This window comes from Sphaeramia orbicularis, chromosome 14, assembly GCF_902148855.1.
Source record: "Sphaeramia orbicularis chromosome 14, fSphaOr1.1, whole genome shotgun sequence".
In the NCBI taxonomy this organism is placed as follows: domain Eukaryota; kingdom Metazoa; phylum Chordata; class Actinopteri; order Kurtiformes; family Apogonidae; genus Sphaeramia; species Sphaeramia orbicularis.
In genome coordinates, this window is record NC_043970.1 from 48,458,668 (window position 1) to 48,471,664 (window position 12,997).

General features: G+C 37.9%; 1 protein-coding gene across 1 annotated transcript in view; it reads left to right on the forward strand.

The window, feature by feature from the left end:
- The window catches only part of LOC115432778 (polypeptide N-acetylgalactosaminyltransferase 10-like), a 268,778-nt gene that overhangs the window by 167,841 nt on the left and 87,940 nt on the right, over positions 1-12,997 (forward strand). Inside the window, exon 5 of the mRNA XM_030153782.1 lies at positions 9,692-9,877. Within this exon, the coding sequence (XP_030009642.1) occupies positions 9,692-9,877 (186 nt within the window). The remainder of the gene's footprint in view (positions 1-9,691; positions 9,878-12,997) is intronic.

Sequence of the window (12,997 nt, forward strand, 5' to 3'; positions counted from 1 at the left end):
GGAGGTTATGTTTTTGCCAGGGTTTGTTTGTCTGTCTGTCTGTTTGTCTGTCCGTTAGTGTGCAACATAACTCAAAAAGTTATGGACAGATTTGGATGAAATTTTCAGGGTTTGTTGGAAATGGGATAAGGAAGAAATTATTAAATTTTGGTGGTGATCGGGGGTGGGGGGGCCCACGGGGGGGGCCCTTTTCCAACAAACCCTGAAAATTTCATCAAAATCTGTCCATAACTTTTTGAGTTATGTTGCACACTAACGGACAGACAAACAGACAAACAAACAAACCCTGGCAAAAACATAACCTCCTTGGCGTGGGGGGGCCCACGGGGGGGGCCACTGATCAGCCTTGGCGGAGGTCTGCGCTCTCCGAGTGCTTCTAGTTATTGATGGGAATTACTCCATACGGGAACTTGGCACAAATTAATATTCAGAGACAACATACAAGAAGAGCGTAAGGCAAGTGATGTTGCCGGGCGCGCGTCAGACAATACGAAGTCACACAAATGGGGTGCTGATTATATTGTTCTCATGTCCTGTCTGCAGTACTTTGCGCCAAGACAAAGGAATATATTTTTTCAAATTCAAATCTTGTTAGCGTTACGCTCGACGACCACACACACAAAAAAAAAAACAAAACACCACAACGCTGGTTGAAAGACAGCGTCGCGGGTCAGATCTCAGCGTCAGGGCCCCCCAGGGACAGTGTCTGGGGCCCCGACGTTCAATGACGCTAGCAAGAACCCTGCATTTTACTTATAGCAGCTGAAATTTGTCTATGCTGTCTATAGCCCCTTTTACATAGCATTTCTGTTCTGGGAATATTCCACCTTTATTCTGGAATGACGTCTATGTAAACAAAATGGTGGATCACTTGGTCCCACCTCTGTAACGCTTCTGGAGGTAGAAACAGATCCGTGATAAAGGTGGAATCAGGATTCTGGAACGCTACGTAAAAGGAACACCTCTCATTCCACAATCATGGTATGACGTTTTGATGAGGTATTGCGTGTGCAACCCCTGCGCTGGGGAGATTTAAAAATGAGCATGGGCCGTGTACAGTAAACAAACGTATCATTTCAACCAGAAGGATGTCGAACTGGGGAGATGCTAAGATCCAATAGCTGTTGTCACTTCAGGCGGAGGACTCTATACATGTGGAGGGGGTCCAGTGGATACAGGCTAGAAGTTGTGAAAATTTCATGGAAGATCTGCTGTTTGACACCCTCGACTGTTAACCCTATAATGCCAAACATATCATATTAGATAGATAGATAGATAGATAGATAGATAGATAGATAGATAGATAGATAGATAGATAGATAGATAGATAGATAGATAGATAGATACAGGGTGGGGAAGCAAAATTTACAATATTTTGAGGCAGGGATTGAAAGACAGTGTATGACCAGTTAGTTTATTGAAAGTCATGAGAATTTATTTGCCACAAGAAAATTGACATAATAGAAAATGTTTTTATTCTGTGTGTCCTCCTTCTTTCTCAATAACTGCCTTCACACGCTTCCTGAAACTTGCGCAAGTGTTCCTCAAATATTCGGGTGACAACTTCTCCCATTCTTCTTTAATAGTATCTTCCAGACTTTCTCGTAATAGTTTTGCTCATAGTCATTCTCTTCTTTCCATTATAAACAGTCTTTATGGACACTCCAACTATTTTGAAATCTCCTTTGGTGTGACGAGTGCATTCAGCAAATCACACACTCTTTGACGTTTGCTTTCCTGATTACTCATATGGGCAAAAGTTTCTGAAAAGGTATGGATAATAGTGTTAGGTATGATTATGACATCAATATATGTTTGGTTTCAAAACGATTGACTTAGTGCCTGCTGAGAAAAAACAACTAAATGTTCATTGTAAATTTTGCTTCCCCACCCTGTAGATAGATAGATAGATAGATAGATAGATAGATAGATAGATAGATAGATAGATAGATAGATAGATAGATAGATAGATAGATAGATAGATAGATAGATAGATAGATAGATAGATAGATAGATAGATTGATTGATTGATTGATTGATTGATTGATTGATTTACTTTATTACTCCCCTAGAGGAAATTCAAAATACAAAATGCGGTCACTGCTCCACATACCACATCAGCACACAATAAATAAATAAATAAATCCAGAGTATAAGTAGCTGTGAATAATTTAGATTAAAAAGAGGTAGACTTAAAAGACAAGATGTGTTTTCTACCTGTCACATAAAAACATAAAAACATTATATTAAAGAAACCCACCCGAGGACAGAAGCATTCCTGGGCTTCCACCTCCTATCTATCCCCACCCAGCTGCTCCTCATCTCCTCCCTCCTCCCCTCCCACTTAAAGAGTTATACAGTCTTATTGCACGAGGGACAAACGACTTTGCGTATCTAGTGGTGGAGCAGCTCAATGAGCGCAGTCTGTCACTGATACATGAGTTTTGAAGCCCTCTGCATGATCAGTGTGATATTTTTTATACAATTTTATATAAATATATATATATATATATATATATATATATATGTGTGTGTGTGTACAGGGTGGGGAAGCAAAATTTACAATGAACATTTAGTTGTTTTTTCTCAGCAGGCACTACGTCAATTGTTTTGAAACCAAACATATATTGATGTCATAATCATACATAATCAAACGTCAAAGAGTGTGTGATTTGCTGAATGCACTCGTCACACCAAAGGAGATTTCAAAAATAGTTGGAGTGTCCATAAAGACTGTTTATAATGGAAAGAAGAGAATGACTATGAGCAAAACTATTACGACAAAGTCTGGAAGTGGAGGAAGCAACAAAAAACGTACCAAAGCTTTTATTAAAGCTCTCAAATCCAAAATCCTAAAGGATCCAACCAAATCCTTGAGAAAAATGGCAACTGAGCTTGAGGTAGACAACAAGACCGTTAGAAATGCAGTAAAATATGATTTGAAGTTAAAATCTTACACAAGAACACCAAAACACTTGTTGGCAACAGCTATGAAGGAAAAGAGACTGGAAAGGTGCAAGAAAATTATTACATGGTTCGAGAAAAAGTCCTCCGTTGTAACGATATTTTCAGATGAAAAGATCTTCACTGTCAGTGCTGTTCTGAACCGCAGAAATGACAGATTTATCGCAAAATCTCCTTTGGTGTGACGAGTGCATTCAGCAAATCACACACTCTTTGACGTTTGCTTTCCTGATTACTCATATGGGCAAAAGTTTCTGAAAAGGTATGGATAATAGTGTTAGGTATGATTATGACATCAATATATATCTATACATCTATATGTTCAGTCCTGCGATGAACTGGCGACTTGTCCAGGGTGTACCCCGCCTTCGCCCCTATGTAGCTGGGATAGGCTCCAAGCGACCCCCGTGACCCTAGTGAGGATAAAGCGGGTTCAGAAAATGAATGAATGAATGAATGATTATGACATCAATATATGTTTGGTTTCAAAACAATTGATGTAGTGCCTGCTGAGAAAAAACAACTAAATGTTCATTGTAAATTCTGCTTCCCCACCCTGTATATATATATATATATATATATATATATATATATATATATATATATATATATATATATATAATCTCAGCTCACAGGACATGCATCAAAGCAAGACAATCATAAGGCAAACACATGCAGTTTATCACTGACATCCTAAATGCATGCACACACTTTGACAAGAGCCTGAGGCCAGCTGTCGAGCCTTTCATCTGATAACCATTTATTCATGTTTGAGCACGGCCCCAGGAGAGCAGATGAAAGGCGTCCGGGCGTCCACAGGAGAAATAAGTGACGGCGGTGAGGGGCGGGACCGTAAAGTGTAAAAGGATGTGTTGCCCGGGTTTCTGTCGCCATCCCGGTGTGTGTGATCAGTGATTCATCCTTCAGTTTCACGCTGTGAAGTGACCCTGACGTGATCCACAGCGCCTCAGCCCTCCAGTCTCCTCTGCTCCACGTTCTAATAAAGACTAATGTGTTTGCCGACATCAGCCTGCTCTCATTAACATGATTAATTGCCTCCTTGCTTTCGGTAAACAGTACGAGCTTTATTCCAATTTATCCAGGCAAAATTAACCAATCATAATTAAATGCTCTGATCTTTCTCCCTCACCTCTCCCTATACAAGCTCTCTTCACACACAGGGCGAGTGTTCTTTGATTAATATCGCCCTCTTTCCCGTCATTAGCAGGCTGATGTAAGCTTTTGGTGAAACGGTCAGTTTTTAATAGGTTTATTTATTGCGGGTGGACAGCTCACTCGCTCCTCCCAGTTTGACGCCAACCTTACTGGGACCTTCTGCCTTTCCTGCAATGTCACACTTTACGGCGTGTAGGCCAGCCGCTGAGAAGCACAATAAACCCAGGAAAAGTGAATAAAAACAGGTGACCTTCGCCTGTTTTGGATGGTAGGCAGAAGGACATTAGAAATAAAGCGAATCTGAGAAGCAGAGATGGAAGGATCAAGTGGCAGATTAGTTTTTGATGGAGCAATATAGAAAAATACAAGACGGAATGAAATCATAGTTTGAGACAGTGCAGAGTTTGATGTCTGAGTCCAAAACAAAACAAAACAAAAAAAACCAAAAATCTGCATTATTTTACAGCCCAGAAGGACGCCTCAGTGGAAACCTATAACACAAAGCAGTCGTCTCGCACATACTGCAGCAGCAAAAAGTACAAGCAAAAGTAGCAAATGTGCACGTAATATTTAATGAAAGTGCATGTATTTATGTAAAAAAAGACTAAGAAGCACTTGTTTTCTACTGAAGCCTGTTGAAGGACATGTGTCAGCTGTTTCTGAGGCATTTTCTTCATGATCCAGTCTTCACATGTTGTTTTTATCTGTTATTTTTTTTTATTTAATGCTTTTGTGGGTGACATGATGCATTGACCAAGGCCTTGTGTTTTCTGTGGGCTATTGTTGGATCCATGAAGTTATAATACATGTCAATGTTTGAAAGGCTTGCAATGATGGATGGATGGATGGATGGATGGAGTAGCGAGAAAGGTATAAAGACGTATTTTAAAGATTTATTTTTGCAAATTACTTCTGCTTGTAAGGGCAATACTGTCGTTGTCATGATTAGATTACATTACATTACATTAAACTGATTAGATTAGGTTAGATTGGATTAGATTACATTAGATTAGATTGATTAGATTACATTAGATTACATACAATTCATTATATTACATTAGACTAGATTAGACTGATGATTAGATTACACTACATTAGATTGATTAGATTACACTAGATTACATAAAATTCATTATATTGTATTAGATTAGATGAGATTAGATTAGATTGATTAGATTACACTAGATTAGATTGATTAGATTACATTACATTATATTAGACTGCTTAGATTACATTAGATTAGACTAGATTAAACTGATAATTAGATTACACTCGATTAGATTGATTAGATTAGACTAGATTACATAAAATTCATTATATTACATTAGATTAGATGAGATGACATTAGATTAGATTAGATTGATGATTAGATTAGACTATATTAGATTAGATTAGATTAGACTGATGGTTAGATTACACTAGATTAGATTGATTAGATTACATTAGATTACATAAAATTCATTATATTACATTAGATTACACTAGATTAGACTGATTAGATTAGGTTACATTAGATTAGACTGATGATTAGATTACACTGATTAGATTGATTAGATTACATAAAGTTGATTATATTGCATTTGATTAGATTAGACTGATGGTTAGATTACACTAGATTCGATTGGTTAGATTACATTAGATCACATAAAATTGATTATATTACATTAGATTTGATTAGACTGATGATTAGATTACACTAGATTAGACTGGTTAGATTACATTAGATTACATAAAATTCATTATATTACATTAGATTACACTAGATTAGATTGATTAGATTACATTAGATTACATAAAGTTGATTATACTACATTTGATTAGATCAGACTGATGGTTAGATTACACTAGATTAGATTGATTAGATTACATTAGATTGATTAGATTACATTAGATTAGACTGATGATTAGATTACACTAGATTACATTACATTACATTAGATAGAACTGTATTGATCCTTTGGGAAATCATGAAATGAAGATCCAAACAAGTGGATGGAAAGTGCACAGTGTCGAAATCACACTCGAGATGTTGTTGGAAAAGTCTCAGAACAAGAGACAAATTCAAAGACAAACCAACATGAAGTGTTTTAGTTGGACCCTAGTCTGAAATGTGCCTCTATAACGTCTTCAGTGCTCAGAATTATGGTGAAAACTGTCTTTTCAACTTTAATTAAGAGCTAAGAGATGACAAATGACAGGCTCGTATATCTCTATGAAAAAGTCTGCTTAGGTAAAGATCCCTTCAGTCATTTTATTCAGACTAAATAGAATTAACAAACTTATCTAATGCAAAGGATGACAAAAATATCTTGTTCTTTGAGGGCTGGAAAATGTTACATATTTTATTTATTTTACAGCCCCATTATCCGTCCGATCGGGTTCATACTGTCGACTGAAAATAGAAAGATTTCCTTTTCTTTTTTGTCAGACAGATTTTTAAAAAAGTACATTTTTACCTTGACACGTTTCTACACCTGTAGTCTTCCTCAGATGGGTCATGTGATGTTACTATCATGTGTCATGTCAGTTGTTTTGTCCAGGAATGCCCGACAGCAGCTGATAAGACACATGACAGGAACAACATGTGACCCATCTGAGGAAGACTACTGGTGTAGAAACGTGTTAAGGTCAAAATTTACTTTTTTTTTTTATTTTTTTTTTTATCTCTGACAAAAAAGAAAAGGAAATCTTTAGAGCCCCATTATCCATTTTTCCTTCATAATTATTTACACTTTTCCTACTTGCCTTTCTCTGACATTATCTTCTGAAACAAAGGTACCAAACATATGGCCCGTGGACCAAAACCGGGTCCAATCTGGCCCCTGGGATGAATTTTTGAAATGCAAAAATGACATTTAAAGTATTAACAATCTGGGGTGTTAAAATGTTTTAGTGCATATTCCATATACAGACCAATATGATCTGAACCTAATAAATACAGTCTACTCTCGTTAAACCGCCCGCCGTTATACCGCCATTTTCGCTCACCGCCGACCAAAACCATTGCACAAAAATCCCCAATGCATTATTCCATTAGCTACTGCCAGTTCCGCCTATCGCCATCCGCCAGCCCAGTTCCATGCACAAACAACACTTATACCATTGATTTCCCGACCGTTATACCGCCAGCGTGATTGCCATCGAGTACACATAAATTTTAACAATGCACATTAAACAAACGTGCCAGACGCTGATCGCGACAAGCTACGAGTAGGTCTACGGAACGGCCACCGTTCATTTATCGCAGAACACTCAGTAGGTCAGGATGTCGGGAAGAGGACGTGGGATTAAGCCAAAGCCTCAAGATGATGGGGTGTCATTTCCCAACACGGTATAATAATGCTTCAAATGTTTCCCCACTTTAAATGATCCCTTACAACATAACAGAATCAAGATTTATTTAGAAATGCAATTAGAACGGGTTAACGGAGGCAGCATAGACATCATATAGTAAAGACATGCGCATTATGGACGCAACCCGTTGTAACGCCATTTTCTCTATACCGCCAATTTGGCCGTGAACGGAAGTTGGCGGTATAACGAGAGTAGACTGTACTACTATAGTCAGGTTGCGATTTGTTCAGAGGTGATTTCTTAAAGACTGCAAGGGAAGCTCGGCTTCCCCTAAAATTATGAAAATTAAATGGTTAAATATGTACAGTTGTGTTGACATTTCATTGACTACAAATGTGTTAGAACACATTCATCTCACAGATGAGTTTGTTCAGAATCAGCTTTATCACAAATCAACGGATTCGATGTTGTTCACTTCTCATCCATTCCCGTGTCTCTGTTTTCTCATTCGATCTCTGCTCAGTACATTTGTCCGTAGATGCTCAGCGTCCATGCACTTCAATGGGACTGAGTGGAACTGTTTTTTTCACTGTCTCAAAACTGGACGGTAATTGGATAAATGCCACGATGTTGTCCCGCCCCCAGACGCTCGGTGTCTCTGGGGGTGAATGGAGCTGTGGGCGGAGCTTGGCCAGGCCGGACGCTGAGCTTCCACATGCTGATTGGAGGATCAGTCCAAAGGCTGAATCCTGTTTGATTGACAGCTTTTTTCAGATCTACTCCTTCACTCACACAGTTCAGTTTAATACCGTTGTGCATTCTGCTGTGAAATCGAGAGAGAAACCACTACGAAACTAGAAGCACTCGGAGAGCGCAGACCTCCGCCAAGGCTGATCAGTGGCCCCCCCTGTGGGCCCCCCCACCCCCGATCACCACCAAAATGTAATCATTTCTTCCTTATCCCATTTCCAACAAACCCTGAAAATTTCATCCAAATCTGTCCATAACTTTTTGAGTTATGTTGCACACTAACGGACAGACAAACAAACAAACAGACAGACAAACAAACAAACCCTGGCAAAAACATAACCTCCTTGGCGGAGGTAATTACTCGTTCATTTCTTGCACTGTAAATTAAACACACTCATTGTACTTCCTTGTTTCAATTTAACATAATTTCAGTGTTTTCTTGTTTACTTGGTACGATAAGGTCCCTGACCATGTTCTTAAAAAGGAACGGAGGGACGAATTTATGTTTAAATAACTTGACTTTTTTTTTTTATTTTATGTAATCCGACAATGAGCTTCCCCTCTCTGAAAGACGAGCAGCTGCCACTGGATTTGTTGGGGAGGGGGGAATCAATCCCCCCCTCTGGTTTTTACATCCCTACTTCTGCTCAATGAGTTTCATCCTGGGGGTGGCGGAGATCAACCGACACTCACTTGGACAAAGTGCATGAATATAAAGTGCATTATTTATACACAAATACAAAAATAAAACATTGTCGCATTTCAATGACGTGAAGGTCGGATAAATGCGACCTAGCCGTTCAGACTGAGGTCGCATTGCAAAATATCAGATACATCAGATTTAAAGTGGCCAGGGTCGGATTTGTGCTGTTCAAACTGTCTTTAACAGATCGGATACAAGTCACATATGAGCAAAAAAATCAGATTTGGGCCACTTTTTTTTTTGTGTGTGTGGGTTTTTTACTTGACTGTTTTCATATTAATATTTTTTATTCTTGACTGTTTTATAATTGATGTTACAGAACACAAAATGAAATTACGTTGCAGTGTACAATGGTATTTTTGCAATGACAAAATGATAAAGCTTACATATAGGCAAAAAAATTCGATTTGGGCCACATTTGCCTGCAGTCTGAGCATAACCTAACTGAACTAAAATTAGTTTTACTCCCCTGCCTTAAAACCTTTCCTGAATAACTAAATTACTGACATATAAAAAAAAACTGCAGCTTTTTAAACTGTACCTTTGCAAAGTTTGTTGTATTTCATCTCTCCCCCTCTGTCAACTATACCGCTACTATAAATCCACCATTGAAAGGTAATGAGGTTTCAAAGTGTGAAGTTAAAAGGTCAACATTTCAGTGTCTCTTGGAGTCTCTCTGAACTCCCGCTGACGTGTTTTATTGACTTTTGTGTAGAAGCTGTGAAATATTTCATCTTTTGACGGCCGGAGGGGCTAAATGCAGTCTTTGAGTCTTACGCCTCCTCTGTCCTCGTCTCTCTGCAGAACACCTGAAGGTGGCGCTGGAGGAGTACATGCAGCGGATGCCCAAGGTTCGAATCCTGAGGACGAAGAAGAGGGAGGGTCTGATCCGGACTCGTCTGCTCGGGGCTGGAGCCGCCAAAGGAGAAGTCATCACCTTCCTGGACTCCCACTGCGAGGCCAACGTCAACTGGCTGCCCCCGCTGCTCGGTGAGGAACTCAGAGCGCTTATTTACTTCATTTTAACTCATATTCGTCTTTCAGAAAGAACTAAAAAGGTCTATTGTAGATGGTTCTGTTTATTATCCTTTCAGAAATTCTCTTTGTGTTTGTGGAAACTGTCAGACAAATCCAGTCATAACAAAAAAGGCAGTACATTTAAAGGCAGATTCAGCATAGGTATCTCCAAAAATCAAGAATTAAATACCACAAAGTCAACGTGTACATAAACACGTTATCTGTTTTTGTTTAATTCTTGGAGTTGAAGTTCAAAATTTCAAACTTAGTGTGTTATTGGAAGCCATAACAAGACTTAATTACTTATGTGGAACATTTAATTTTTTTTATTGTCATGTAGGAAATCGAGGTCAGTGAATTCACCATATTTGGTTCTTTGCCTGTAAGTGTAAAAATAAATAAATAAATAAATAAATAAATAAATAAATAAATAAAAGAAAAAAACACATGTAAGGTGAAAGAAACATGGAACATTTATTTTAGAATATTAGAACAACATTTTTAGAACATTAAACCAACATCAGTGCTGATCCAGACACCTGTCCACATACACATTATCCATTTGAACATCATTCCTTACATTAGTTCCATGACTCACTCTCCTCACTGGAACTGTTGCTGTCACTGTCTCAGAATGTATGCAGAAATTACCAAAAATAGTCACTTGCCCGATAAAGGGTTAACAGGTTTTGCAATACAGAAAAGACAATTAATAACACATCAAAGAAAAAAAATAAAAAATAAAAAAATACACTTGGTATTTAAAAATACAATGGAGACAGGACTAAAAACGCTTATAGTGGAGTGCAAACAAGCCATTTCTTACTGACCGTATGTCATCTTTGTGTACCTTGTTACTTTTTAATGATTTCATTTATTGAAAATGAAAAAGCAGAATTTTTTTATTGCCTGTTGTACCAAGAACACACCTGATGGTGACTCCGTCATACTAAACCATGAATGTTTTGCATTGTTACACCCCTAAGACCCAGCTATGGGTTTTCTAGAAGAGTTTCACAGCTTTATATATTCAAAAAAAAAAAAAAAAAACGTCCACCACAAAGGACATTCCTTAAAATTAATCCAAAATCAATTCAAAAATCCAATATAGGCAATTATTTAATTAAAAGAAGCCAAATCTTGTACTTTTCTGACATTTCCTCAAGAGGTTAAAACAGAGGAGTACTTAAACAGGGTGGGGAAGCAAAATTTACAATATTTTGAGGCAGGGATTGAAAGACAGTGTATGACCAATTAGTTTATTGAAAGTCATGAGAATTTATTTGCCACAAGAAAATTGACATAATAGAAAATGTTTTTATTCTATGTGTCCTCCTTCTTTCTCAATAACTGCCTTCACACGCTTCCTGAAACTTGCGCAAGTGTTCCTCAAATATTCGGGTGACAACTTCTCCCATTCTTCTTTAATAGTATCTTCCAGACTTTCTCGTAATAGTTTTGCTCATAGTCATTCTCTTCTTTCCATTATAAACAGTCTTTATGGACACTCCGACTATTTTTGAAATCTCCTTTGGTGTGACGAGTGCATTCAGCAAATCACACACTCTTTGACGTTTGCTTTCCTGATTACTCATATGGGCAAAAGTTTCTGAAAAGGTATGGATAATAGTGTTAGGTATGATTATGACATCAATATATGTTTGGTTTCAAAACAATTGACGTAGTGTCTGCTGAGAAAAAACAACTAAATGTTCATTGTAAATTTTGCTTCCCCACCTTGTATTAATCAGCTCAGAGGATGTTTAGCAAAGGTCTAGCCCTGTAGGTGAATAAATCATACATTAGACAGAATATTTGACAGGAAAACACAAAAGGGTTGTAACTGTCTTGTAATGTATGCAGAAAGTACCAAAAATAGTCGCTAAAAAATAGTCACTTGCCAATGGTGGATGTTTGGGTTTTTATGGGTTAAATGACAAATACAGCAAAAACCCCAAACATTTAGGATAAATTAGAAATAGCCCTTGTCATATGCTGTTGTAAAATTGTGGAAGCTTTACATTTTATGACTGAAAGATATTGTTTTTTCTAGAAAACACCTAAACATCTCAGATACAAACCTTCTCTACCAAGCATGTTGCTATATTTCTTACTCTGTTTTACCAATAATAGTCACTTGCCCGATAAAGGGTTAAAGTACACTCTTGCGTCATAATCCTATCCAGCCTATGTGCCCTACCTTGTGTCCACTAAATGGAGATGAGTCCTTTACATCCTGACCTTTAACATCTAACCCAAAACTCAATCTGAACCTTCAAACGCCCCGCTGAGGGTCCACCTGAAGGTGACGACTGGACATAACGTCTTCACCGTGTGGATCAGCTCCTCAGTCGGTGGGTAAAAACTCAGGAACACACAAACACAACCCCCGCTGTGAGACTGAGTGCCTCATCTTCTGGCTGATGGACTCTCACACAAACACACATCACAACAACCTCACTCTCTCAATTACCTTTTTTTCCATTAAGGACTCGATTCAGTCATGTTTCCCAGCAGGAAGGGGTCCCACATGAACCATTTCTCATCAAACCTAATGACCCGTGTCTGCCCCTGTCCGTCTGTTTGTTTAGATGTCACCCTGGTCCAATTCTTACCCAGAATACAAACAGCAAAATGTCAACTTCACTCACTGTTTTAGTAAAAAATCTGGAATTCATCAGAAGACTTTTACACAAGTCATAGTATTCTACTTTTATGCTACTAATGGGACCTCGGTGTAACAATCTAGCGCACTGGTTCTCAACCGTTTTTGGCTCATGACCCCATTTTAACATCACAAATTTCTGGCAACCCCAGACATTCAAAACTGAGACTTTTTTTTTTTTTGCTAAAATTAATTTATTTTGATCATGTATAGTTTGCTATACTATGTTGCAAATAAATGTTAATTTTAAATAACATTTAGTCTATATAATGTATATTATTATGGACGGAGACAGAAAAGTCAGGTGTAGATTACTGCACAAAGGGAGAATTTGATTTTCCTTGGTCAGGATATGTACAGTCAGTCCAACTTGGATTTACAAGCTTCAGTTTCAGCTTCAGAGTTTGTCATGTCTTTTATATATTGTG